The 26,993-nt window shown below is 36.1% G+C and overlaps 1 protein-coding gene across 1 annotated transcript; it reads right to left on the bottom strand.

The window, feature by feature from the left end:
- Positions 1 to 26,993, bottom strand: LOC149261151 (cysteine-rich receptor-like protein kinase 43). The gene is made up of 4 exons (XM_089367947.1): positions 26,855 to 26,993; positions 432 to 571; positions 140 to 305; positions 1 to 32 (listed from the first exon to the last, which is right to left on the bottom strand). The coding sequence occupies exons 1-4, from the start codon at positions 26,991 to 26,993 to the stop codon at positions 1 to 3; spliced, it is 477 nt and encodes a 158-aa protein (XP_089224073.1).

Genomic DNA, 26,993 nt, shown 5'->3' with positions numbered 1-26,993 from the left:
CTACCCATCAAACTTATAGCGTCTGTTTGCATCTATATCCATACATATGCAGTGCACTAACCAATTATCATGACGGAACTATATATTTTGAAACAAAAATGATTTTTTTTATCAACACAAAAAAATGACACTGACTCACCGAATAGCATTCTATCGAGGCTCTTATTCCGTAAGTACTCATAAACAAGAAACCTTTGTTGTATTTTGGCCACAAGTTTAACTTCATTCAGAAATTCTTTCCTTCCTGGAATAGATTTTACGGACAACTTCTTCACAGTGATTTCTTTTCCATCTTCAGTAATTCCCTGAAATGTTCATATAAAAAAATTACTTGTATGGCGATTTTTGTCATGGACGCGGTGACAACATCCCACTGACTACTATAATTTAAGATTCTATAAACTGCTGGAAGCTTTCTTAGCCTATGTTACCTTGTATACAACGCCAAATCCTCCCTCTCCAAGCTTGTTATTTCCATAAAAAATTTCTGTAGCAGCTGTCATTGTTTCCATCTTAAACACTATTTGCCTATCCTGATGGATTATTATGTCTTCTTCGGCTTGCCCATCACCTATAGAAAGAAATTACATAGCTAAATCAGAAAATACAGGGACCGATATGGAATGATTTCTTACTTTGGTAGGTCTCTTTGAAGAGTATCTATGAAAATCGTTTTCGATGAGTAGTTTCAGACAATAGTCTAACAGAGCAGACTGTTCAAGCCTTCATATCTATTGTATCTTATTTTAACTGTGACAATTCATCATAGTAGATTTTGTACAGCCAGATAAGAGATATGCATTCTACGACGCCATAAGGGTTGTGGTGATTGTGCAATAGATATGGGCAGGAGTAGCACATATGCATCGGGTTTGACCAGATGCACCACTTGCTTTGGGCTCGGGTGAATATGATCAAATCCTCTGTCCTGAACAAAGTGTTCTGTTACAGCAGAAAATAAAGGCTATTTGACCGTCCTACCAGTTCATATAATCAAATTAAATACCTTTGTGTCCTCCTCGAAAGATGGCAGCCTTCAATCTTTTCCCTTTCCACATAGGCATGCCAAAATGGCCATGGGACAATGGCACACCAGTTAAAGCACATTCCAAATGATGCTCCCCTAAATTATAATCTACTCTGCAAATTATTTTATTTCCACGTTTCTCGCTGTAATTCGGCAGCCAACAGGCATTCCACCCAGGAAACACGCTATCTTCTCCCAATTCTTGCCTGCCCCAGGGTTTGTGGAGTCACGAACCACTAGGTGCGTTCCCAGATGCATCAATAGGAAAAGAGGGTAGATTTGCTCCGCCTGATTCCAGCCAAGGTTGTGCAATCTGCATAAAATTTAGACAACACCTAGTTTGCGTCCGCCACTGAACAATCTTAGAGTTACAAGAATGATAGACCGACTCCCATCAATGAAGGACACAAGTAATATATGACCATTTCCAATAATATTTCTCAATAAACTATTATGATAATAATGTTAATGTGAAGAATGTTGCTCCACAAGAACAAACATCTACAAAACAATGTTAAGAATATGGCAATGAGCAAGGGATTTGTTTGCATGAGGACATGCAAATCCATAGGCTTGGGGGGGATGTTGGGCCTCAAATATGCCCATTTTCCACCGTATAATATCACCATTCATAACCTAAATTCCTATATTTTAAACTCATTTTGTACCACAATTCCACAATTTGCTACCAATTCACGTCTTATGCTTTGTGGTTGATTATCATTATTTTTCTTGAATTTTCAGTGATTAGAGATGAATTTTCTATGATTTTCTAATGATGGTTTTGCCAAGTTAATTTACCATAGGGTTTCATTGCCGAAATTCTTCACAAGTCAATTAAACTAGTTGTTATAGGTTAAGTACGGAATAAATTCTTGTAGGTGAAAAGCTAAACTTTCTGCTCAAATGAAGATGAATATCAAGATTTTGGGACTTGGATATTATTCAGAATACCCTCATTCAGGTAACCCAGAACCTGTTTGTCAAAATTCATCACCGTGAAGAAGTTAGGGTCAGCACAATTCTTAAGTACAAAATTAGGGTCGAAATTCTTTGCATACGTATATAATTGTTGAATGGTTTCGAGTCTGAATGGTTTCAGCGAGCAGCCACGTGGAGAACCACATTTTGGATAAGTTTCTTCATGCTCAAAAATGGAATTAGTTCCTCCAGCTATACCATGATTAGGATGAACCCAACCGTGACCCATTTGAAGACTCTCTAGAAGATTGTGTATGACTTCCTTGATGTATTTTCTTTTTCTAAATTCATTGGTTATGCTTTGTTTTCATCGGCTTCACCTTATAAAAACCTATGCTCTCTGCATGAACGCTAGTGGCAGTGGGCAGAAGCAAGAATAAGGACTGTATGTGATTTTGTTTACAATGGGAGCCTTGATGTATTTGTTGGAATTCAAGTTTTGTTGAACTTTAACACGTAATTCTGATTCTACACTTTAATCTTTGTAAGTATTAATGTGTTCTGATTTTTAAAAGAAGTATTACATTAATTTAGACTTGCTCCGGGAGTGGGAAGGCACCACCACGGCCCGAAAAACAAGTCCTGTAATTAGTATAAATTGTAGGAAGTATGTTTTATTTAATTTCGTAGATTTATCTTTCAATCCAAAATCATTTGCCGAATAGATCTCAGATTTACTGTGTCTCATTCCGCACTTCAAAATTTACTCTGCTTTTCGTGGATTTGAATGAATATATTGTCTTTATATCATTGTAAACTAGAAAATGTTGTGTTGATTGATGATTCTCGATGCATGAGTGGTTTCTCTAATACACTTTCATGGTTAATAACATTTAAGGGAGTTTTTTCAATTCAAAATGATACAAAGGTTAAATCATTGTGTCATGAGCTCGAGAATGTAATTAGTTTTATGATCTTGCTTCCTGTACATTTCCATTTGGTATTGAATTCTGTAGCATCATGTTTATACAAATAATGCTCAGGAGTAACAAGATGAGATATTGGTTGCATTAGTTATCGATTGAGTTTGTAGCTTAGTTTTGAGACTTAGTATAATCATAATAAGGTTGGATTAAAACTTGTAAGTTAATGTTCTTCGATAGGAATAATTTTCTGTGTTTATTTGAAGTAGTTTTAAATTAGAATAAGCTTTGATCTTGAGTCTTTTAAATATGAGTGTGTTAATTTAGGTAGTGTAAGGATATTAATTTGAAACTGTCATTTAATTTCTTTTAAAGTTTTTTTTTGCAGAATTGAATGCATGAGCTAGGATAGATCAAGAAATTAGTTGAATTCTTGTTGATTTATTTGATCCTGGGAATTTCATTAGTTGCAGTCTTGTTTGAATTGTTTATTTCCTTAGTTTAACATCGTTTTAGTGAAAATGAATTTTGTTGGATTGAAATTAGCATAAGCTTGATATTATTTTTGAATAGTAATTAGTTTTGTGTGATTTAAGATTTCTATTACTTATATTAAATAAATATTATTGCTTGGATTGCAATTAAGTTTTACTTACACTAAAATTAAGTTTTGATTGAAATTTACTTTACTTAGATTGAGGTTAGAATTGTTTAGTGATTTGCATTCTGTACCTAATTAAAGAATAGAAATTTCGTACCTAATTTAGGAATCAATTTTTTATTTCATGATGTTAATTTAGGTTAGATTCTATGATTTGTGTTACCTACGCTTGTTCCTTAAAGCTTACAAGTCCCGGATTGATAATTTAATGTTGGAATTATAACACATATAATTCCTCAACATTTTTGGCGTCATTTCTGGGGAGGTGCTAAAGGGATTAGAGCATAGTTTCTTTCACAAGTTTTTTTGTGTGATCTTAGTTACAGTGAAATCAGAGGGTGCAAACTGTACGTTAAGATGTGAGTGAAGAGCCACGCATCCACTATGGTGGGGTTGCTCCAAAATTTGGTTGTCCAAGTATGCAAGGATTTCAAGTTTGTTGAGTTTTATTGAAATTAGTTTTAATTCATTCAGATTAAAAATTGAATCTCTTTAAAGAAAAAACATTTTTGGGGTGTTGTAAGAACCCCCAGGAACTAATACATGTTGTGATACAGGGATGATCAACCAGCAAGAGAAATTCAAGAATGATTTAGAGCTTGAAGAATGTCCCTCGTAGCACTTTCTTAAATCCTAGCAGTAGCTGGGATATATGCTTATCAGGAAGAGTTCATCCTGACTGCATTAAGGAAACTATCTATCTCTCCACAACCAGAAAAGGATTTGGAAGTCTCCCTTGATTCCTCTTGCCTATCTACCAAGGAGATCAACCAATCATGTACCAAATCCAATGAGGAGCATCATGTTGAACCTTAGATTGAAGAACTTTCACCATGCCCATTAGAAATCCTTGTATGCATTCCAGAGACCAATTATCCAAGTTTTCCTGGCATCATCGAGGAGAACTTTCAGAGTGGTCCAAATGAATAAATGGGCCAATACCACCAATATTACATCAATCATTGGTTCCAGATCACAATCCATTCAAAGTACCACTCTCATATTCAAGTACTCTTTGTATCACATCTTTCAAACTTGTTGATTTTGCATTCTCATGTATATTCTAAATTTCATATGTTAAATCTAAGCATGAATATATCCTTGTACTTGATCCGCACATGGCTTCGTTGGAAGTTCTCTTTCACTTAAAGGAGGACATCTTTTCTCTAGTATAGTAGTAAAGTTAGTATTGTAAATAAATAAATGAAAATAATAAAGAGAAAAATAAGTCCTTTTGTGAAAACCAGTTTGTGTAACGCAACTAGGGAGGGACTTTGCTTGAAATCAGGTAACTAGCCGGCAAGGTTCCCAATAAAGTTTGGAAATTTGTATGAGTTATTAAAATCATGTATCTTTCAAATCATTATGTCTTGTACCCATGTTGGTTGATGTGGGATCCCTTAAGGTACACCTACCAACAAGCCTTGTCCCATCGACATCAAAAAAATATCTGGGACAAAGGTTAGGGTTAGATAAGGTACCTGGGAGCGTGCATGCCTTAATATCAGGTATCCTTGTCATCTACTAAGGAAATACATCAATTTTTCTTGGTGGATGAATTCTGCAGTCCATTCGACTTCGACAAATCCATTCATGGCTGGTAGAATGTACCTAATGCCTTGATTCCCATCAACAATCAAAGGGGGGATATCTCGAATTGGTTAACGACATCCTCAATGGTCAGTAATCCAATGATTCTTGCTTATTTTTGACATCGACACCATTTACTCACATATGAAATATTGCACATGGGTGTGAAGCGGTTGAAGACTATATGGTTTTGTGATCTCAACATAGATTTGCAGCATTTGGACCTTTGTATCAACATTTTCATTTTCATTTGCAATAGTATATTTATTTTAGTAAAGGCCTCCAAATAGCAGCCTGACCATTCATCTGTAGTAGCAGTCACCTTTACTCAATTGTTTGGGGACATGCAACTCCCTAGTCATGGGGGAGAAGGGGACCTTAAATTCATCCTTCAGCCTTCTTCAACAGATCAGATCAACAGTCACATCAGCTCCCGTGAATCCATCTTCCACTTCGTCTAGTAGCACCAAGCACATCAATAATAAAGGTAAAACTCGAGGTAAATTTTCCTTAAGATTCTCTAATTCATTAGAAAGTTTAGGAAACTTAATGATTCACCACTTCTCATTCCATGCATTTCATATTTCATAAATCATTATCCTTCTGTTATCCTTCCATTCGCCACTCGTAATTAAAAGACTTATTCTCTTATTTCAAGACCATGTTAAAAGCAAAATCCTTATGGTGCATTAATAAAGGCAATCTCTATAGTGTCTTCTCCTTTCATGATAACAATCGTTCTATTCATAGGATGAAGTCATTCCTTCCATAAAATGATAACGGAAACCACCTATAAACATTGGCCTTACGATGACAGAGTATGCAAGCACCTATTCACATACCTACCATCTCCATCATTGCCTCATTTCATCCATCATCTCTTCCTCATCCATCCCTTTCTTGTCCTTAATTTTTATTGCTCAATAAAATATTATGATATGTTAATGTGAAGAATGTTTCTCCACAAGAACAAATATCTACAAAAGAATGTTAAGAATATGTCAATGAGAAAGGGATTTGTTTGCATGAGGAGATGCAAATCCACAAGCATAGGGAGATATTGAGCCTCAAATATGGCCATTTTTCCACCATATAATATCATCGTTCATAACCTAAATTCCTATATTTTTAACTCATTTTGTACCACAATTCCACAACTTGCCGCCAATTCACATCTTACACTTTATGGTTAATTATCATTAGTTTTCTTGAATTTTTAATTATTAGAGATTAATTTGCTATGATTTTCTAATGATGGTTTTGCGAAGTTCATTTACCACAGGGTTCCATTGCCGAAATTCTTCACAAGTCAATTAAACTAGTTTTTATAGGTTAAGTACGGAATAAATTCCTGTAGGTGAAAATATAAACTTTGTGCTCAAATTAAGAGGAATCTCAATATTCTGAGAGTTGGATCTTGTTCAAAATACCTTCATTCAGTTAACCCAAAAACCATTTGTCAAACTTCATCACCACAAAGAAGTTAGGGTCAGTACAATTCTTAAGTACAAAATCAGTGCCAAAATTCTCTGCATAAGTACAGAATCGCTGAACGGTTTTAGGTCTAAATGGTTTTGGCCAACAACCACGTAAACATTTTTAGAGGTTTTAAGGATAACATAATTTTAGACTTTAAAATTTGGGCAAATCACTTTTAGAAAAGAGTGGAAATTGACGAATCATTTTTTTTTGGAAAAACCATGGAAAATTAGCCCACTTTGCAAATATTAGCCCCTAAATTTTCCTTGAACCCAACCGTGACCCATTTGAATACTCTCCAAAAGATTGTATATGGCTTCCTTGTTGTTGTATTTGCTTTTTCTAAATTCATTGGTTTTGCTTTGTTTTCATCGGTCGCACTTTATAAAAACTGATGCTTCTCGCATCAATGTTGGTGGCAGCGGGCAGTAGCAAGCATAAGGACTGTATGTGATTTTTTTTACAATGAGAGCCCTGATGTATTTGTTGGAATTCAAGTTTTGCTAAACTTTAACACAAAATTATGATTCTGCACTTTAATCTCTGTAAGTATTAATGTGTTCTGATTTTTAAAAGAAGTACTGCGTTAATTTAGACTTCCTCCAGGAGTGGCAAGGGCCCACTACCACCCAGAAACAAGTCCTATGATTAGTATAAATTGTAGGAAGTATGTTTTATTGAATTTCATAGATTTACGTTTCAATCCAAATTCATTTGTCGAATAGATCTCAAATTTACTGTGTCTCATTTCGTAATTAAGGATTTAATCTGCTTTCCGTGCATTTGAACTAATATCTTGTCTTTAAATCATTGTAAACCAGAAAATATTGTGTTGATTGATGATTCTTGATGCAATTTCAGGGTTAAGAACATTTAAAGGAGTGTTTTCAATTCGGAAGGATACAAAGGTTAAATCACAGTGTCATGAGTTTGAGAATGTAATTGGTTTTATGATATTGCTTCCTATACATTTCCATTTAGTATCAAATTCTGCAGCATCATGTTTATATGAAGAAATATCAGGAGTAACGAAACAAAATATTGGTTGCATTGGTCATCGATTGAGTTTGTAGCTTAGTTTTAAGACTTAGTATAATCATAATAAGATTGGTTTAAAACCTATAAGTTAATGTTCTTCGATAGGAATAATTTTTTTTGTTTATTTGCAATAGTTTTAAATTAGAATAAGCTTTGATCTTGAGTCTTTTAAATATGAGTGTGTTAATTTAGGTAGTGTAAGGATATTAATTTGAAACTGTCATTTAATTTTTTTTATTTTTTTATTTTTTTTCTCTCGCATAATTGAATGAGTGAGCTAGGAAAGATCAAGAAATTAGTTGAATTCTTGTTGATTTATTTGATCACGGGAATTAGATTAGTTGCAGTCTTGTTTGAATTGTTTATTGCCTTAGTTTAACATCGTTTGAGTGAAAGTGAATTCTGTTGGATTGAAATTATCATAAGCTTGATATTATTTTTGAATAGTAATTAGTTTTGTGTGATTTAAGATTTCTATTAGTTACATTAAATAAATCTTATTGCTTGGATTGCAATTAAGTTTTAATTACATTAAAATTAAGTTTTGATTGAAATTTACTTTAGTTAGATTGAGGTTAGAATTGTTCAGTGATTTGTATTATGTGCTTAATTCAAGAATAGAAATTTTGTACTTAATTTAGTTATCAATTTTAGATTTCACGATGTTAATTTAGGTTAGACGCTCTGATCTTGTGTTACCTGTGCTTGTGCCTCGAAGCTTACGAGTCTCGGATTGATAATTTAATGTTGGAATTATAACACATATAATTTTCCCAACACCCTACATTTGGGAATCTTTCAGTCCTAAACAAGAGGGTTAGGAACTAGAGAAATGACTAGGGATTCCCTACCACAGAGATCCCCATAGTTTGTTTGGTCCAGTTTCATAAAATAAAATGACAAGGCATGAAAATTAACACTAAATATGTACTTGATATATAAACAGAAAAGATAGAAAACCCTACAAAGAGCTAACTATGTTGTATTTGTGGGTTTAGAATAATTTTTCCAAAAAAAAAAAGATTGTCTAAAAAAGAAAGTATCTTTGAAAAGCAGTAATGTGAAGTAATACGAGTAAAAATAAATAATAAATAAAAATTATCTTTAAGAAAAATAAGTTATATTCCAAATTCTAAACAAGAAAATCTTGAACCAATTATTTGCATGCAACTAATTATTATATCTGTATATATAAACTTATATGCAAGAGAAAAAGAGGGATTAAACCCAAAATTATGGATAACTTGAATATCTAAGAAATACATTGTATTGAAAAAAAACATGAATAAATTTTCTTGGATTCATAAATAGAGAGATTTCATACATTAAAAATACTTCTTCCCTTCATCAGGTGGAAAAAATATACAATATACATTAAATAATTCCCTGTTCATACTTGAAAGAAAATCTATAGTGGAGGCCCATGACCCATTTCCTTAGGGAAGAAATTATGCTACATTCCAACAGATTAAAGTAAATCGAGACATAGATGGGATGAGCCCCAAACCATAAACAAGCTAGGGTTTAATAAATAGTACACTTCGACATTTTTATACAAGGTTTTAAGCCCAACAAGGTGAAAAAAGAGAGATACATGTGTAAGAACCAATGCCAGAGCTGAATCTTCTTGATAATGAAAATAAAAGAGTCAAATTTCCCCCCCTTTGAAACTTCACATTGGCAAAGTCACTGTACCTGCACTAGAAGGGAAGTTTTGAATTAGTAGAGAGATTGTAACATTGAAATATCTCAAGTAAAACTAATACATGCAATGAAAAAATATTATTATAATAGCTGAGAGGAATGAAGTCGAAACATGCACCATCTATACCTGCATTTTTTTAGCAAAAGTGGAAACAAAACTTTGGTTAGAAAACCTTTAATCAAACCATAAAAAGAAGCCATAGTCGACAAAGTATCATTCCTTCCTAAATGAGAATTAATGGGTTTCAATTACTTAAACCTATTGGCTAAGTCGAGTGTAGAAAGAATTAAGTTGAAAACCCTGATGTTGCGGACCCCAAGTGATGCCATGTGAAGAAAATTTCTACAAATAAAGTCATTGACCCAATAACACATGACAAATCAAGGGTTAAAAATTAATTCGAAACAATATGAAAATCCATTGTAATAACTAGAAAAAAATTCTCATTACAAGACAAAGGGATGCACAAACAAATTACCATAATAAAGTGGTCTACGTAGAGACCATGTTAGGAAGAGAGGATCTTGGTAAAAGAATGTAGAGTATGGCCATCCTATAACATGAAAAATAACACATATTTTCCAAGGAAGAACCCTTAGGGTTATAAACCATTTCCAAACCCCTTGCAGAGCGAGTTCCCTTTGAGAAGGTTCGAAAGGAATGAGAGTCATCGACACGATAGAGTATGATTAAATCATGATCATCAATGATGAAAACTAACACCGAAATTGCCATGAATAAATACAACTCGACATGCCACCATTAAAATGCATTCCATTTCATATACAAGACAATTTACACAGTGGACAAATTAATTAAATGACATTACATATAATGCAAACAATCATCATGGCATATCTTCCAACTGTAACATTATAATATGTGTAAGGATCCCACTAAAATGGAAATCAAGAGCATGTATAAACTTATGAAAATATGTGTTTTTCAAAGTGTATATATATATATGTGTGTGTGTGTGTGTGTGTGTGATCAAGGTCGCAAGGCCTAGTTGTTATGAGAATTAAGTACCCTAGGGTTTTGGGTTAGAACCCCAATAGAGCAACAGAAATCTACAGTAAGAAACACGCATACAACTAAGGAACATGCTTATATAAACAAACTATGCGATAACGATCATACATGGATGTCATTCGTTTAGGTAGTTCCAGCGGGGTTCAGACCCTCTGGAACTCCTAATGATCTTCGAATCTGCAAATCAACCAATTCAAACATACATAGCAACATATAGATAAAGCATTTTAATAAAATCAACTTTATATCATATAAGCAAATGGTTAGTTATATATCAAAATAACATTCAGACATGAATTACAACAACATCTGATGCATAAACAAAGTCAATCTCAGGAACAAGACAACGTTTCTTTTTATTGTAGAAAGCTATAACAAACACAGAAAGAGTTCACCTGAGTCTTCTTCTTTTGGCTCCAAGCGGAACCGTCTTCCAGATCTGTCCAGTCCCAGTCTTCAACAACCTCCTTCCATAACCAATACCATGATATCTCAAGCAAGTGGGAGAATATCAACACTAAAGGAAACAAGGGTTTCCTGGAACTTGGGGAAGTGCTTGAAGCATAGGGATACTTCAAACTCAGTCAGGGATAATCTCATTATAGTAATCCTATCTCTTCTTCCTTCCTTTAGGTCTTCCCATAGAAGTCTATTTATAACTCTCCCAATTAGTTTTAAAGTTGGGAAACAGTTGGGCCACGGGTACTAGGAGGTAAACAACAGGTAAAACCCGTGAACTTCGCCCATAATTAAGCAAATTTAATTTTTTTAAGTGTTTTGACACATATACGCAGGTTGGGTATTGACTAACCCGCGTGTACACGCTTTTATCTCAGGGCAAAGTAGCGTACAGGGAATAAAACATTGTTTTTAAAATATTTGGACCAAGCCTAGAAGGAGGGGTTGCCCTAAGCTATAAACCAAGCAGGGGTACACGATGACCAAAATATATGAGGTCAGAAGGAGTACATGATGACCGAAATGTATTAAGTATATGGAAAGGAAACCTGTCGAAACTGAGAAGGACTTCACCAGATTTCAACCTGCCAAGCCATCAAAAAGAGATCAGAAAGAAACAACTGTCTGAGGCGGGCATACCCATGCTCAGAAAAAGTAAAGCATGTCTACATATCAAGTACAAGCAGATCCACTATGTATAAAAGTATAAAGGACTAAAAGTACATAATGGATCATCTGATTGTGATCGAAAAAATACATGTCTGAAGATCACATATAAGAAGATGATCAATGAAGCTGAAAGATGAAGATGATCACTAATATCAAAAATTGATCCCAATAGTACCAAATGAACATGATGGAATAAAATGATACTACATCGCAACTCGGATGCTAGCATATAAGATGTTGTTGTGAAGGACTGCAACATATAAGGTGGATGGTGTCAACTAGCAGTAACAGGAGCAACTGACAAGTGAACCAAGACATGTTGATGCAACCCGAGGTCTTCACTGATCGCCGTGGTACATTTCTACACAATGGGAATAAATGAACTGAGGTCGACCACGTGAAAAATCATTTGATTACCGGTCATTGATGTATACCATTAACAAACATGAGACTACTCACTGATAATGATAATAAGAGTCAAGGTACCCAGTACAATCTAACAAGTGCGAATGAATGAGCTGAAGTCGAACACCTATAAGAATCTATCAATCAGGGGACAATGGTGGTTTCCCGCTGTCAATAGCGAAGGAATCTGCCACTGATGACTGCAAACCCCAAGGTACTGCCAAATGGACTCTAGATCTTCGTCCTAGAGCAATGAGTCATAGTCGATAGGAAAAGATCCGCTAGAAGGAAGGCATTAAGGCATCTTTCATCAATCTAGCGCAATTGTAACTTGTAGGCCAATAATGTGGAAGGAATCGGACAAAAAAAATATGTAATAACCCAACCGAAGCACGTTTCCGGCGTACACAAGATGTAGCTCGCACATGATAGAAACCCTCTGAACTAACCAGTAATGAAAGTTGAGACAGAGGTGAGGAATCCACCAATAGGGTCAAATGGAAACCAAGGCACTGCACGAGTCCTAATGTGTGATAATGAAAGTTGATGTCGAACACAAGGGAGACCACTCAGTCAAAGACCCATGATATTGATCGATGCTGAGCACAAGGTGACCTATCAATAATGAAAATAGGGCCAGGGTACGACTCTAGGCCTGCCCTCAGAGAAATATGTCATCGTCAATAAGGACAAGACCCGCCAGTGAGAAGTCAATGGAAACCTTCTCAAACTGGCACGAGCAAAGGACCAATATAACTGATGTGATGACAAACATGATACTAACAACCAAGGATGGCCGACTGAAAAATAGGTCAAGAGACACCACAGAGAGGCCGATTCAAGCTTACTTCCCTTGAACAAAAGCACGACTCAATGATGACTATATGGCAGCATATGATAACTATGTATAGGTTCGTCATGTAGGAGGCATGAACGAACTCTCCATATGATTGGAAGAGGTAACCAATCGGAGGAGGACTGACTCAATAACAAGGTTAAGGCGTACCTATGTCAAACTAAATCCCGCCCAAAATGGAGGAGAGACTTTCTTTTGAGTGCTTTATTCAAGGGCGACACAACTGACTCTAGTTGCGAACAATGTATGGAAGTGTTGTCCCGTTCCCGCTCTTTTTGGAATATATAATTTTTTTGTCTTTTTCTTTAAGCTGGAAAAAGAATAAAAGAATGCTATAGTACAGTGGAAAGAATGAGTGTCAGAGAAACAGATGATCTAGTTCCTGGGATGGAAACAATCCTATGCTCCATGCATGGAGGCGAAACTGATCAAGGACACTCAAAGGGATGTTCCTTCCATGGGTCAAAGGGTGTGTCAAGTTACATAAGCTAAGTGATTGCATGGTTGATTTTGTAGAAGAAATGGTCAAATAAGTGGCTTAAACACGAGTTCAAGTGAAGTCGGCTCAAGGCCAAAAGGTGCAAATAGTCAAAATGAAATGCAACAGTACAACTCAACAGAAAGGAGACTCTAGGGTGTAAAGCCAGAAATAAGTGTAGAAGCAAGGGGAATGTGTCTTCAACACACAAGTCATGGCGGGACTAAAGAGGACTCCCAAGCTTACTCAATATAACAACATGGGCAACCAATGTTAGTGATGTGCTAACTACAATGCCCATGTAAAGGATGGCTCTACCATTGCATCATGATTTCAAAAAAATCGGTGAGTGAACATGGCTTGCTAACCAAGACACGATGGGTTTGACCCTATGGCTAATGTATCACTGAACAAAGGCTAGTATGCAAGATGCAACGGAAAAATGGTTTCCCTAACCTATATGACAGTGAGTGAACGATACCTTCCATGATGGGTCAACGGTCATGGAACCGAAATAAGATCTTGAAGAAGTCTCCAAAATATCCTGAAATAATAACCCATTATCGACAATCCAAGCCCACAATTCAAAAAATTAATGAAACGAAAAATCAAGTTTTGAGAAAAAAATTTGAAATTTTAAAGCTATATATGGACTTTTAGACTCACAAATTTTTCATTTGCATTTGGAAAAATGTTGTGGATCAAAAAGGAACAAACTTGCCTCCAAAGAATTCGACCATTCAAATCGCGCCAAAGTTACTAAGTAACCCTCAAAACATACTTGCAATGTTTTGTGATACTTTTTAGAAGTTTTAATTAAGATTTGACTGTGGAAATTCTTGTCAAAAAATCCAACTCTGCGTACACGCGGGTTGGCTGTGACCAACCCACGTATACGACAGCCCTACACGCGACTGTGTGTAAAGGGAACCCACGTGTACACGAGTTGAAATTCAAACTCAAATTCTAATGGTTGAAACTTGTTTCTTTTCAGGATGACCATCACATGGAGAGAGAGAGAGCCTACCACAATTGACAATGAGGTAATGAACGACCAAAATGCACTAGATGCATTGAGAGGGTGCAACTTGTTGAAATTCTTCAAAATGTCGAACATGAAGCCCAACACACGCTTGCTCGAATCACTGATCCACTACTGGAGTGTGGAGGATGATGCCTTCATGATAGATCAGATGCCTCTCAGGATTGAGGTGGAAGACATTTACTTTATCACAGGTCTCTCTTGAAGAGGGGAGGTTGTGCATTCGACCGGCAGGACCCGGAGTAGTCTTTCAGTAGAAGACTATGTACACATATACTTTCATGGGCATCCAGAAAAGATTGGAAGTCAGATTCCAATCAAACACGTGGATAGTTTATCTCTAAGGATTATATTGTTTACGATTGCCAGGGTAAACGGATCAACTTCACTACATCAGGCTTCACGGGTGTCCATGAGCCTAGCAGTGGAATGCCTAACCACTGTGTTCGATTGGTGCACACCTCTTCTAACCAACATGAAGAGATAGTTGACCTCCATTAAGAAGGGTTAGAAAAAAAAAAAAATAATAATAATAATAATAATAAAATAAAAATAAATAAATAAAAATAAAAATAAAAATTTGGATATGGGACCATTTTATGCTCCTTCTTCTTCGAGAAGGTACATGGGCTACGTGCCAAGGTATTTGTCTTTATCAACAACTTGCGAGATCCATGGATGGGTAGGTGGGCTGACTTGATGAAACGCCTTGGAGGTGGGGACGTGCCGAGGACGACCTTCGATGAAGAGTTTTTTGCCTGGTGGGAGCAACAAATCATTGCAGTCGATGACTACCCATATGCTAGCATGGATTTCCGAGGAAATCCAAACTTGGTGTTGCCACCAAACGCAGCATGGGGAGACATAGGTAACAATTTTTTAAGTTTTGTCAATTTTTAATATTTTTTGTTTTTTAAATATGAAATGAACATAGAAATATTTTTGATGGGACAAAATACTGATAAAATGATCATGTTCCAGATGTGTGTCCAGTGAGGCCAAATGGATTCCCACGGCATAGGCGTCGCAGAAGAGACGCCGAAGAGGCCGCTGCTGAGACAGAGAGGGTCCTATATGTAGTCCGAAGAAACTTGGTGAGATTGACTCACCAGGTACCGATGATAGCCATAGAGGACCTACCTGAAGACATGCAACGCCGCGTGGTAGGAGTACCACGGGACTGGGTTCGCATGCTTCGGCGTGTGGCCAATGCAGTAGTTAACTTCTTAGCCACTCATCCTGAGCCGGGTCAATAGATAGACTGGACATGATTATGGGCATTTAGTCCCGATTTTGTATATTATTTTTTGAACACTTTATGTACACACAGGCAGTTTTATGTATATATATATATATATATATATATATATATATATATATATATATATATATATATATATATATATATATATATATATATATATAGATATATATATACAGTTCCAAATTTTTTATGTTTGCTTAATTTGATGAATGATTGATATGCCAATCTAATGTTTGATTAGCGATAGAATTTGCAAATGAATTTTCAAATCGTGGAATGTGCACATATGTAATATAAACAAATGATCGTTGCAACACCCTCACTCTAAAAAATTGGCGATATAAATAAGGATCTCGAACCCGATAAATGTTATTTAATCGTGACACTACCATGTGTGAGTCAAGATACACTACCAACGAATCAATTCCATAAGAAAAAGCTTCGGATAGTAAATTAATAACGACAGTATATTCGGCAATGTTATTTGACGCAGGACCAATACATACTCCCCTTTGACACCATCAACTGATTAGATGGATAATAAATCACCCAAGCTGTGGAAGCAAGATTCTGAGTGTGCTGACTAGCACCATCGGTGAATCCGAAATATACCAAGTCATCCATCAACACCTGCCAAAGCAGATCAAACAAATGTCGATATCACAAAATGGCCGACAAAATATGTACAAAAATACAAAATATACAAAAAAGCAATTGCTCGGCCAAGACCTAAGAAAAATACTTCTTGAGGTAGAGCCCATCTGGGGGCTCCGTCAGCTTGTTCCTAGAGATTTTTATAGGTACAATTTTCAAACTAATTGACATATTACCTTTGGCAAATAATTGTGCTGGAGCTAAAGGGTTTAACACTGCACAAATATCGCTAGTAAGCAGATTGGAGAAATTAGATTCGACTTCATGCAATGGAGGACGAAAATATGAATGATGATGTAAACCTTCCCAAGGTCGATCTACAGCCGTCATTGCTTTGAAAATTGCTTCGTCAGATGGAAAAACTGTATCTAAGAAATCCAAAGTAGAATTGGAGTCAAGGATCTAAAAAGGAGCCACATCACCATCTAACTCCTCCTCAGAAAAAGGAGTTGGATGGTTGTCTGTAGAGTTATCGATAAATTCATATCTAAGTTCTACTGCAGACATAGGAAATGCTATTCCACCAACCTGCCCTTCATCTGATGTGGTCGTAGATGAAGGTAAGGTCCCAGTGTTCAAAAAATAATGAGTTCAAAAGAACTCTTTCTGTAAAGGCTCCTTGGAAGATGAAATTGCATCGATTCTAGCTGTAGGAGGGGGAAGATCAAATATACCCATCAAGGAAGAGTACATCCCAACTCCTAAATTATATATAAGTTGACGAGGATTATCCACCAATGGAACGGTAGAATCTGAAGTTGCTTGAGAGTCACCCAGAGAATAATCTAACTGATCAATTTTAACAATCCTCCCCCCATGAGGGAAATAGAGGATGCGAAATAGAGATGAAACTATGGCATCCATCTCATAAATCCAATTCCTTCCTAAGAGGAGGTTGTAATCCAGGTTGGCATCAATGATTTCTACCTCAATATTAATGACCTTTCCTCCAACACATATAGGAAAAGTCGGGATACTTACGTGTGGCCTATGAGAATGACCATCAAATGCCATTAAGAGAGTAGGTGAAGGAACAGCTAAAGGTGATCCAATGGCCTTCCAACATGACATAGACATTACGGATGTGGAAGCTCCCTCATCTATAACTGTCCAAAAAATATTGGTTTTCCGGTAAGTAGACTTTATCTGGAAAGACATATGGTGAGGAAGCCTCTTTTTAACATTGAGCATATCAAAAGTAAGAACTAAAGAATTTTTTGGATCCACTGCCCCGATTGCTGAAAGCAAAGCACTTCTCTGAGCAGGACACGACTGGAGTACCTCCAATGCAGACATAGCGCAAGGAATTTGAGCGAGATATTATACAATTGAGCAGTTTTGGGCTGCCCTAGCACTAGGGTTAATAGTCGCACGCTTAGCGGAACCTTTCGGTATTCGAGGTATAGGCTCAGCAGAGGGTTGCACAATATGAAGTGGGTCTGTGGTTTTAAGAACAGATTTACCCTTAGATGTTTCTGTTTCACCATAATCGTGTGCTTGTGTAGCAACATCGACATGAGAACCCATCATTTAGACATTTGAGGAATTTTCCCCTTCCTAGTTGCCCCCTGCGGAGGTAGCAGGGTTTGAGCTTGCGCTAGCAAGTAATTGCTACCCTTGGGGAAAAGGGTTAGTCAGGACAACTTGGGAGCTAGAGGACCCTTGCTGCACTAGCAAGCGCTAAGCATCTTGAATCTTCAGCAGAGGTGATCCAAATGATCTCTATTGCATAACTTGCACGAAAATTTAACCTTCTTTTTGGACTCTTTTCTACCCTCACCGGCACCGTTGCCGAGCTTTTTCGCATTACCCTTCCCTTCCGGATTCTTCTTTTTACCTCGTCCCTTCTTCTTCCCATCGGATCTTTGATTTCCTTTGGGGTTAGAGGCCTAGACAATGTTTATGGAAGAAGGCTGGGAAGGCGTAGGAGTAGACGGTGCAGCCTAGTTAGAAGAAGCAGTTTGTAGAGACAACTGCTGCAATTGGTTCAAAAGGTTCACCGTATTTGTGTCAATTGATCCAACTATACCATCAGCGTGAGGGCTTGGCTTCGGTTTGGCTAAATCAACCTTAGATCTATGAGCGTCAGGTAGGATTTTCTGCAGAGTCCCAGACTGAGAATATATCAGTTCTAACTGTTGGGCTCGAAAAATAGCTTTCTCTTCCAAATAAACACCAGAAAGAGAAACATCCTTGGGGATTTCAGGTTGTAATGATTTTAGAAACCACTCGAGACGGAATTCTGGTGGAATTTCGCCTTTGATAAGCCTCTTTCTCCGTCTCCATTCCTAAATATGGTCAGAAATGTGAGTTTCCTTGTCTTGATAAAAATTGGCTAGAAGCTTCGTTCTGGATTCATAACGGACATGCAACTAAAAATGGTTCAAGAAAATATTAGCCAAATTTGCAAAAGAAGTAAAGGTTCCCCCTAGAGACTCTATATACCATTTGGCCGCATTCCCAGTTAAAGTGTGTTGAAATAACTTCAACCTGATCGAATCATCAATCAAGGAGTTGGATGAGCACCATAAATGGAACGTGGTTACATAGGCGCCCAGGTCTTCACCATTCTTCCCTTCAAATTTTGGAATATCCGATGGAAGTTTGGTTGGGACCGGAGGCCAAGCCAGATTGTACCTAATTGGATCATTTGTCAATTTAGTCAAGTCTGGCAAATTAAGCGTGGCCAGAAAAGGAAGTCATGGAGGACCTTCGGAATTCCATCTGGATTGGGCGAGGTTCCCATAGGTCTGAAAAGAATGACTTGGATTTGGAAAGGCACCAAGTTTCCCGAAGTAACTTGTAGAACCTACTGAACCAAAGGGTGATCCTTGGGGTGCAGCAAAACTCGAAGTTTAACCAACTCCTGCCGAAAATCCTCCGTAATCGGTGAAGTTACCCCCTAACAAAGTATTGAAAGGAGCTGATAGCCCCTGATAAGGGTTCCAAGCATTAGCAAAGGGTGAAAAATTTTGAAATTAAGTAATCGAGGAATATGACACATTCTCTTGTTGGCCGAAAAACTGATTCCCAACTCCTATCCCACTAACCGCAGGGTTAGTCCAACTCTGAAAGGGGTTACCACCTTGACTTGTGAAAGGAAAAGGCATAGACCCTACTGTCGGATTGGAATGTGGTATATGACCACTCTCAAATGGGAAACCCTGAAAAGAAGCCGTTCCACTCATCATGGATGTGGAGGCAGTTGATGGTATATTCAATGGAACTGAAGGAATACTTTGAGAGGGCATTCCAAAAGGGAAAAATCCAAAATTGGATGCATTAGCTTGAGAACTTCCACTCGTCGACGGAATGGAAGTAGACACAAATAAGGAAGTGCTAGGAGTGTTAGAAGGGATGGAAATAGTTCCTCCCCCTTGCACAGATATGGGAGTTTTCATGCTCGCAACACTCGTGATTGATGCCATGCTTCCAGCAGTGGTCATCAAAGGGATTGATGTGTGTGGACCTGGGCTTGAAGGCCTGTGAGTTAGAGTTCCAATGTATAACAATATGTCTGAATGATCGGGAGGGAGAGGAGAATTCGGATCCGCAACCGACTCTGAAATCTCTTCTACTTCAATACTATCTTTCGATTGGAAGAGTACTCGAGAAAGAACTGGTGTGTTCCTCTCTAACTTTGTGCTAGGACCGGGTCTATCTTGTGAACTAATGCCCCCAAGCGGAGGATCAATCTCCGATGTGCCTGCTGCCACTGGTTGAAACCACTGGCAAAATCACTCCTACGCCTTCTAGGAGAAGGCTCTAGACTCTTAGGTGAAAGCCCATGAAGTCTCTAGGACCGTCGAGATGGTCGGTCAGCCACTTTGAATTATTTTTATAAGATCTACTCAAAGACTTAAGAAAATTAAAAGCTAGGCCGATTAGGAGCACAAAACACACACTAAAATTATCCCTAAATAGATAAGCAATCAAACAACTTCCAAGTATTTCCGCTCTGGGTGATTAGGACCGGACACCAAAATACAAGAAAGTTAATAATAAGGGCCTTCCGAAAATAGATTGGGGTAATTATGCCCCAGGTCTACTAGCAAAGGTATCAGAAGTAGTTACGCTGACCTCCAGACAACAGCCTTTGCCGGTGCAAGGCCCCAAGCTTTGCAAGGGTGCCTTCCAGAAGTACTGCTGAATGGGTGCATCGTTAACCTCAGGTGCCACGGGATTCCCCTCTGTAGCCACCTGTGTTGGATCCCTAGGATAGGCAACTAAAGACACCAACTCGTATCAGAAGCCGGGCAGAACAGTCGTGAGGTAGGATCCGACAAGTAAGAGAGGGGGTATCTCTCGTCCTTATCTTCACGAACCCTCGTGCTTAACTCCCAATCACGGAGCTTTCCCAGTCTCCCTAACGCTATTGGATTTCACTATTTAATTAGACTTCTATGTTTTACAATTTAGAGTGGCCTTGGAGAGTTTACTCTCCTCTTGCCTAATCCAAGGCCCTTAATAAACCTAAAACTTGTTGGTGTATTCTGATGACAATACAAAAAGTTCTAGTTTATTTTATTAAGCGCTTGATTTTAAATGGTTGTTCTTTTAAGTCAAAGGGACAAATGGAAATGAAACCGATGGTGTTTGTATGATGCAAAAGAAATTAATGAAAAACTAACTTATATTAAATGCAATTGTTTGTTCTTCGATGAAAATAGATTTCTACTTGGGTTCTAAGAAACTTCTATAAAGCAAAAAAAAAATTATTTTCTTTTCTTATAGCACACTTCTCACTCACAAAAACTAAAAATATTATTGATGCTTTAATAATGCAAAACTACCCTAATGCAAGGTGTACATGATAATGCAAGATCCTAGATTACTCTAAAAAGAAATGAAAGTGATTGTTTATAGCTTTAATAAGCCAACTTAAGTGTTTGAAAAGAATACAAATTTCAAATACAAAATCTTCTCCAAACAAGAAGGACTAATAAAAAAAGATCACAAATCACTTTCACAAAATCAAAAGAAACCAAAATCAAACTTAGAAAAAGAAGACAAAAACAATGTTTTTAAAGGACTTTTCTTTTTCAAGAAACAATGAAAACAACCTTTCGAAAGCACTCTATATGCCACCAAAAACTCAAAGACCGAAAGAAGAGCACAAGGAAACATTGCAAGTTACCAATTTGACAACAAATGAAAACTTGAACAAAAAGGGCTTCAACTTGTACTAATCGACCCAAACGGCAGCAAAGAGCTTTGAGAAACTGACCAAGAAGTCAGGAAAGAAACACTTTCAAATTCATCAAAAAGAAACTTTCAAAAAGCAAGAAAAGGTGTAAGGCCACAAAATGACAGAAAGCAAAGCAAGTAGACGAATAATCAAGCTTGACACAAAGATTGAAAACAATCTATTGTTTCAAAGGACTAGAACAATCAAGAACCTCTATAAGAATTCTTGTGTGTCAAAACACAAATCATAAACTCACTCAAAAGCAAACCTAGGCCAAAAACTTTTCAAAGCAGAAGATAATTCAAAACAATAAGCTCACTGAATAATTAAATTCTAAAGGCAGAAACTTGACCACTCAGAAACCAAATAGACCAAGAAACAAATCTTTCTAGACAGAAAGATTTGAAAAAAGCATGCAAAAAATTGTATACGCCACTGTGTTCAAGCATAGAGGCATGTACACACACTTATAACAAAGGAAACTCGCATATATGAGAGTTCACTTCACAGAAACAAACGTTTGTACACTACTATAAACAGACAAAAGTGTGTATTCTGAGTTTTGCAAGAAAAATAAAAAACAAGGCCAGATAAAAAATATCATACTTAAGGTCTGAGTTCCTACATGACCAAACAATATTGTTACAACAAGCAAACCAAGAACTGAGCCCTGATTGACATTGAACAACCCAAACTAGGAAAAACAAGATTTTTATCCATAGTGGAGTCACTAATTCTGTTACGGGAATAAGTACCCTAGGGTTTTGGGTTAGAACCCCAACAGAGCAAGAGCAATCTACAGTAAGAAACACACATAAAACTCAGGCAACATGCTTATATAAACAAATTATGCGATAACGATCGTACCCGGATGTCCTTCGTTTGGGTAGTTCCAGCAAGGTTCAAACCCTCTGCAACTCCTGATGATCTTCGAATCTGCAAATCAACCAATTCAAACATACATAGAAACATATAAATAAAGCATTTTAATGAAATCAACTTTATATCATATAAGAAAATGGTTAGTTATACATCAAAATAACATTCATACATGAATTACGACAACATTTGATGCATAAACAAAGTCAATCTCAGGAACAAGACATCGTTTCTTTTTATTGTAGAAAGCTATAACAAACACGGAAAGTGTTCACCTAAGTCTACTTCTTCCGACTCCAAGCGGAACCGTCCTCTAGATCCGTCTAGTACCAGTCTTCAACAGCCTCCATCCATAACCAATACCATGATATCTCACGGAAGTGGGAGAATATCAACATTGAAGGAAACAAGGGTTTCCTAGAACTTGGGGAAGTGCTTGAAGCATAGGGATACTTCAAACTCAGTCCGGGATAATCTCAGTATAGTAATCCTATCTCTTCTTCCTTCCTTTAGGTCTTCCCATAGAAGTCTATTTATACTTCTCCCAATTAGTTTTTTAGTTGGGAAACAGTTGGGCTATGGGCACTAGGAGCTAAACAACAGGTAAAACCCATGAACTCCGCCCACAATTAAGGAAATTTAAATTTTTTAAGTGTTTTAACACATATACGCGGGTTGGGTATTGACTAACCCGCGTGTACACACTTTTATCTCAGGCAAAGTAGCGTACAAGGAATAAAACATTGTTTTTTAAATATTTGGACAAAGTCTGGAAGGAGGGGTTGCCCTAAGCCATAAACCAAGCATCACAAATACCAAGGGTGATATTTGGAACTATAACACTAGTGTCATACCAAAAACTCTAAATTACTTGGATTAGCATAAGTAGTTTTATGTTATCTAGTAATATCCTTCATAGACATAAAATACAATAGTGGTTGATTAAATAAATCCAAGAATGCATAATGGGGCAGAGTATTATTTTCCATGGACAATTATTATTAATAATATATCACATTCATGCCTGATTTTAGTATAAATAAATTAAATGATAAGTCCTATAGGTAGGCATATGAATTCAATAGAAGTGGTTAGATTTTCATTCATTACCTGCTTATATAGTGATGCTCAAAATGTATATAACTTTATATCCCAACGAATCAAATGAGTAACAAGTAATACTATGATAAGGAATAAACATGAATATGCAGTTTTGTTTTTTAAATTACTTTATTTCTTATATGAATTACAAATTTTATTGTGGTAACTTTATCACTTGAATGGGGGATGTTACAAATGGTATAATCGCCTAGGTTGCAAAACTGTGGCCTTTTAATATGACTACACTGTTGCTGACCAATGAATGAATGTTTGTATATAGTAAAGAGAGAGAGTGAGTAGTTAAGGAGATGCAAAGAATAAGGAGAATGGATAAACCAAAGGATGGAGAAGAAGAACTTTACATACAATTAGGATGAAAAAAGAAAATTTCTACTAGAGAAATGCTGGATATGATGTGAAAACTATAGAATAAATTGATTAAATTTATGTGTAGGACATGAACAATTGTTGAAAGACGGTGCAAAATAGGAAAAATTAATAAAAAACTTAACTAATAAGTAAAATCCCAAAACAATGAAAACAATAAGGGATGAAGAAAATTGAGGGAAATGTCCAAACATAAGACTATAAAGAAAGTAGTAGAAAGAAAAGAGTAAGTTGTTGATGCAAAGGAGCATAGCTCCTCCAAACTGTAGGAGAAGAAAGGAAAGAAGATGAGGGTAGAACTTCATGGAGAATTTCTAAAAACTAGACCTCCAACTTTTGATGGGGAAACAGAGGAAGTAACTAAAGCTTAGTTTCTAAATATTAATATATACTTCCATGTATATGATTATTCCATGGAGTCAAAGGCTAAGATGGACAAATACCAGTTACAAGGAAATGCTTCCTTATAGTGGGAGGAAATGAGGACTATCCATAATTTAAAAGGCAAGGAGGTTGATTGGGAAGAATTTCATAAATTATTTAAACTGAAGTACTTAACTGAGCATTATTTTGATGACAGAGTAATGGAATTTCATGAATTAAAATTGGGGCAGACGTTGATGGATGAATTGGTAATAAAGTTAACCCATTTATTGCATTATGTTCCATATATTGAAGAGGAAAATAAAAAGGTGCAACATTTTCTAAATTGTCTTCCACTTTCATTTAAGAAAAGGATTGAGCATGATAATTCTAAGACTATGGATGAAGAAATAAGAAAATCCTGAGTTTATAATCATCAAGCCAGGCAAGGGAGTGAAGGCCAAAATTCCTAGTCAGGAAAGAAAAATGACAAGATGCATCAAGGAATAAAGAGTGGAAAATATGGTCTATCTAAATAGTTTGGAAGGAGAAACAAAATAAGAAACTGGAACAAAAATAGTCCTCAAACATCCAAGGCATATAATCAGTCCCAAGTTGGGACTAAGCAAGAAGTTAATAAAGGAGGAAATGGCAAGGTAAGAGAACCGATGAGGTGTTATGGTTGCACAAAACCCCATTTATTGAGGAATTGTCTTTACACTAACAAAACTGTGCAAAATTTACAACATTTACAAGAAGATTCTACAATCAATGGCAAAGCCAAGAGTATCCCACACATTAATGAAACATTGGAAGGATGTCAAGAAAAGCATGAGTAAACAATGATGGAACTTGAATGTACCATTCTTAACCAAGACATTTAACAATCAATAGTACAAAATGGCTAATTAATTACTTAAAAAATTACTAAAATTTGCATATAAACGACCATTTTTCAGTCGGTGACCAATAATAGCTAATTTACAATATCTTATAATGCAACCAACTTTTAGTCTTTTTTAGCTTAGTCACTAATTGGTTGTCTCAATTTTATTGTCTAGTAGTATATATAGCCATAAATTTAGTCATTGATTTAATCATTAATTTCCATAATTAATGAACAAATATAAAACACAATATATTACTATATAATCCCCTGAAAACAATTAATGACCAAAGAAATATGACTAAAATGTTGGTCATGTTATAAGATACTATAAATTAGCTACTAATAGTCATATATATGCAATTTTTAGTCATCGTTTGAAACCAATCAATGACCAAAGAAATATGACTAAATTTCAGTCACGTTATAAGACACTGTAAATTAACTACTAATAGTCATATATATGCAAAATTTAGTTGTCATTTGTAATCACAAATTTATCATTTGCAGTAGTCATTTATCTTATTTTGGTAGTTTCACATTCATTATATAAATGACTGATTTAGTAGTTTATATTCATTTCATAAACTTTCATTAGTTATAATTATAAACAATTAATTTAGTGGTTGTATATTCATTTTATATGTGTTCATTATTAGTTAATATAAACTACTAATTTAGTAGTTTAATATTTATTTTATTTGTATTCATTTTTAATCAACACAAATGCAATGGTATGATTTTGCGACTATATTAAAAAATATCTTACAATATTCATGCTAATCTAATATGAAAACACACAAATCATGCAGCTTCATAAGTTGATAACAACACAAAAAAAAAAATATATCAAATACAATTGTAAATAAATATTTGAGCTACAATTTTTATTATATGAAATGCTAAGTATTACAATATGAGTTTCTAACTAAATCTTGATTGGGCTACAATTTACACATGAAATATTCTTTAATCACTTCAAACATTCCCATTGTGTTGCCAATGCAGTGCACATGTCTTTCCACCTTTCAAATCATTCAATAGTTTGCCTCTAAAAACTATGTAACTAATAGCATCCACCAATCGAGAGTCATGCTAAAGACTAGAAGCTCCATTCTTTGGATAGTCCAGGGCTAGAAGATGAATCCAAGGTCTTCGATCTGCAACCAATAGATATTCATTTAAATACTAATAATGTGATATGATCTGTTTTTTTAATTAAAATATCTATTAAAACTCTTATCACTATTTGCAATATAATGGGACTATAAAACTTCCTTTACAGCACATGGAAAAGTTTACAAAAACACTAAATACAATGGCCCCACTTAAACACTTCTTCTAATGATTCTCCACAACAAAAATTAGAAAACATTGAGATCCGCAAATTCATGCTTGAGGTAGGACTTCATACACTTCATAACAACTTTTTATAAAAATATTGATATTTTAGTGAAACTGTTGACACCTAATCCTCAAGATTGGGTGAATATAATGTAAATAGATAAATAAGTAATATGAACAGTCATCGGGAGAGGAAGTGAACAGTCTCTCCCTCATATATATAATGAAGACCTACCTGATGGAATAATACACACGAATCATTTTTGCCTTGAAGAGTTACTGCCTAGCCTGACATGGTGTCAGAGCCAGCTCCTTTTTTAGCTTTTATGCCCCTTGTAACTCCCTATTCTGCTCCTCTGCTCTCCATTTAAAAGCGCTGCTCCATTCAAAAGCATTGTCCATATAATACGTTGCCCATATAAATGTTGGTGTCAGTTTCCTGACATTTTCTCTAAAGCCTACCTGCACCATTGACTGCTACTGTTACACTGCTCGATACACACCTTGAACGCTGCTGCCATTCTCCAAAACAAACCTAAACCCTATCAGACAGCGCAGCGAAAATGCGGTGATATCCTCGGCCTTTGTGCAGTGAGCGATTCTGAAGAACGTCGGTACGATGAGCCATTGTTTTGGAGCCAT

Source organism: Pinus tabuliformis, chromosome 6 (assembly GCF_031772625.1).
Source record: "Pinus tabuliformis cultivar Carrire ecotype Pingquan chromosome 6, CPIR1, whole genome shotgun sequence".
NCBI classification, from domain to species: domain Eukaryota; kingdom Viridiplantae; phylum Streptophyta; class Pinopsida; order Pinales; family Pinaceae; genus Pinus; species Pinus tabuliformis.
Note: the sequence above shows the minus strand (reverse complement) of the source record. Positions and strands in the feature narration are given on the sequence as shown.

Excerpts from the sequence above, each read along its gene's own strand:
- LOC149261151 (XM_089367947.1), bottom strand. The coding sequence starts at position 26,993 with ATGGCTCCAAAACAATGGCTCATCGTACCGACGTTCTTCAGAATCGCT. Across the intron at positions 306-431 it reads GATTTGGCGTTGTATACAAG|GGAATTACTGAAGATGGAAA; the intron begins GTAACATAGGCT and ends TGAACATTTCAG. Across the intron at positions 33-139 it reads CCTCGATAGAATGCTATTCG|ATGCAAACAGACGCTATAAG; the intron begins GTGAGTCAGTGT and ends GTATGGATATAG.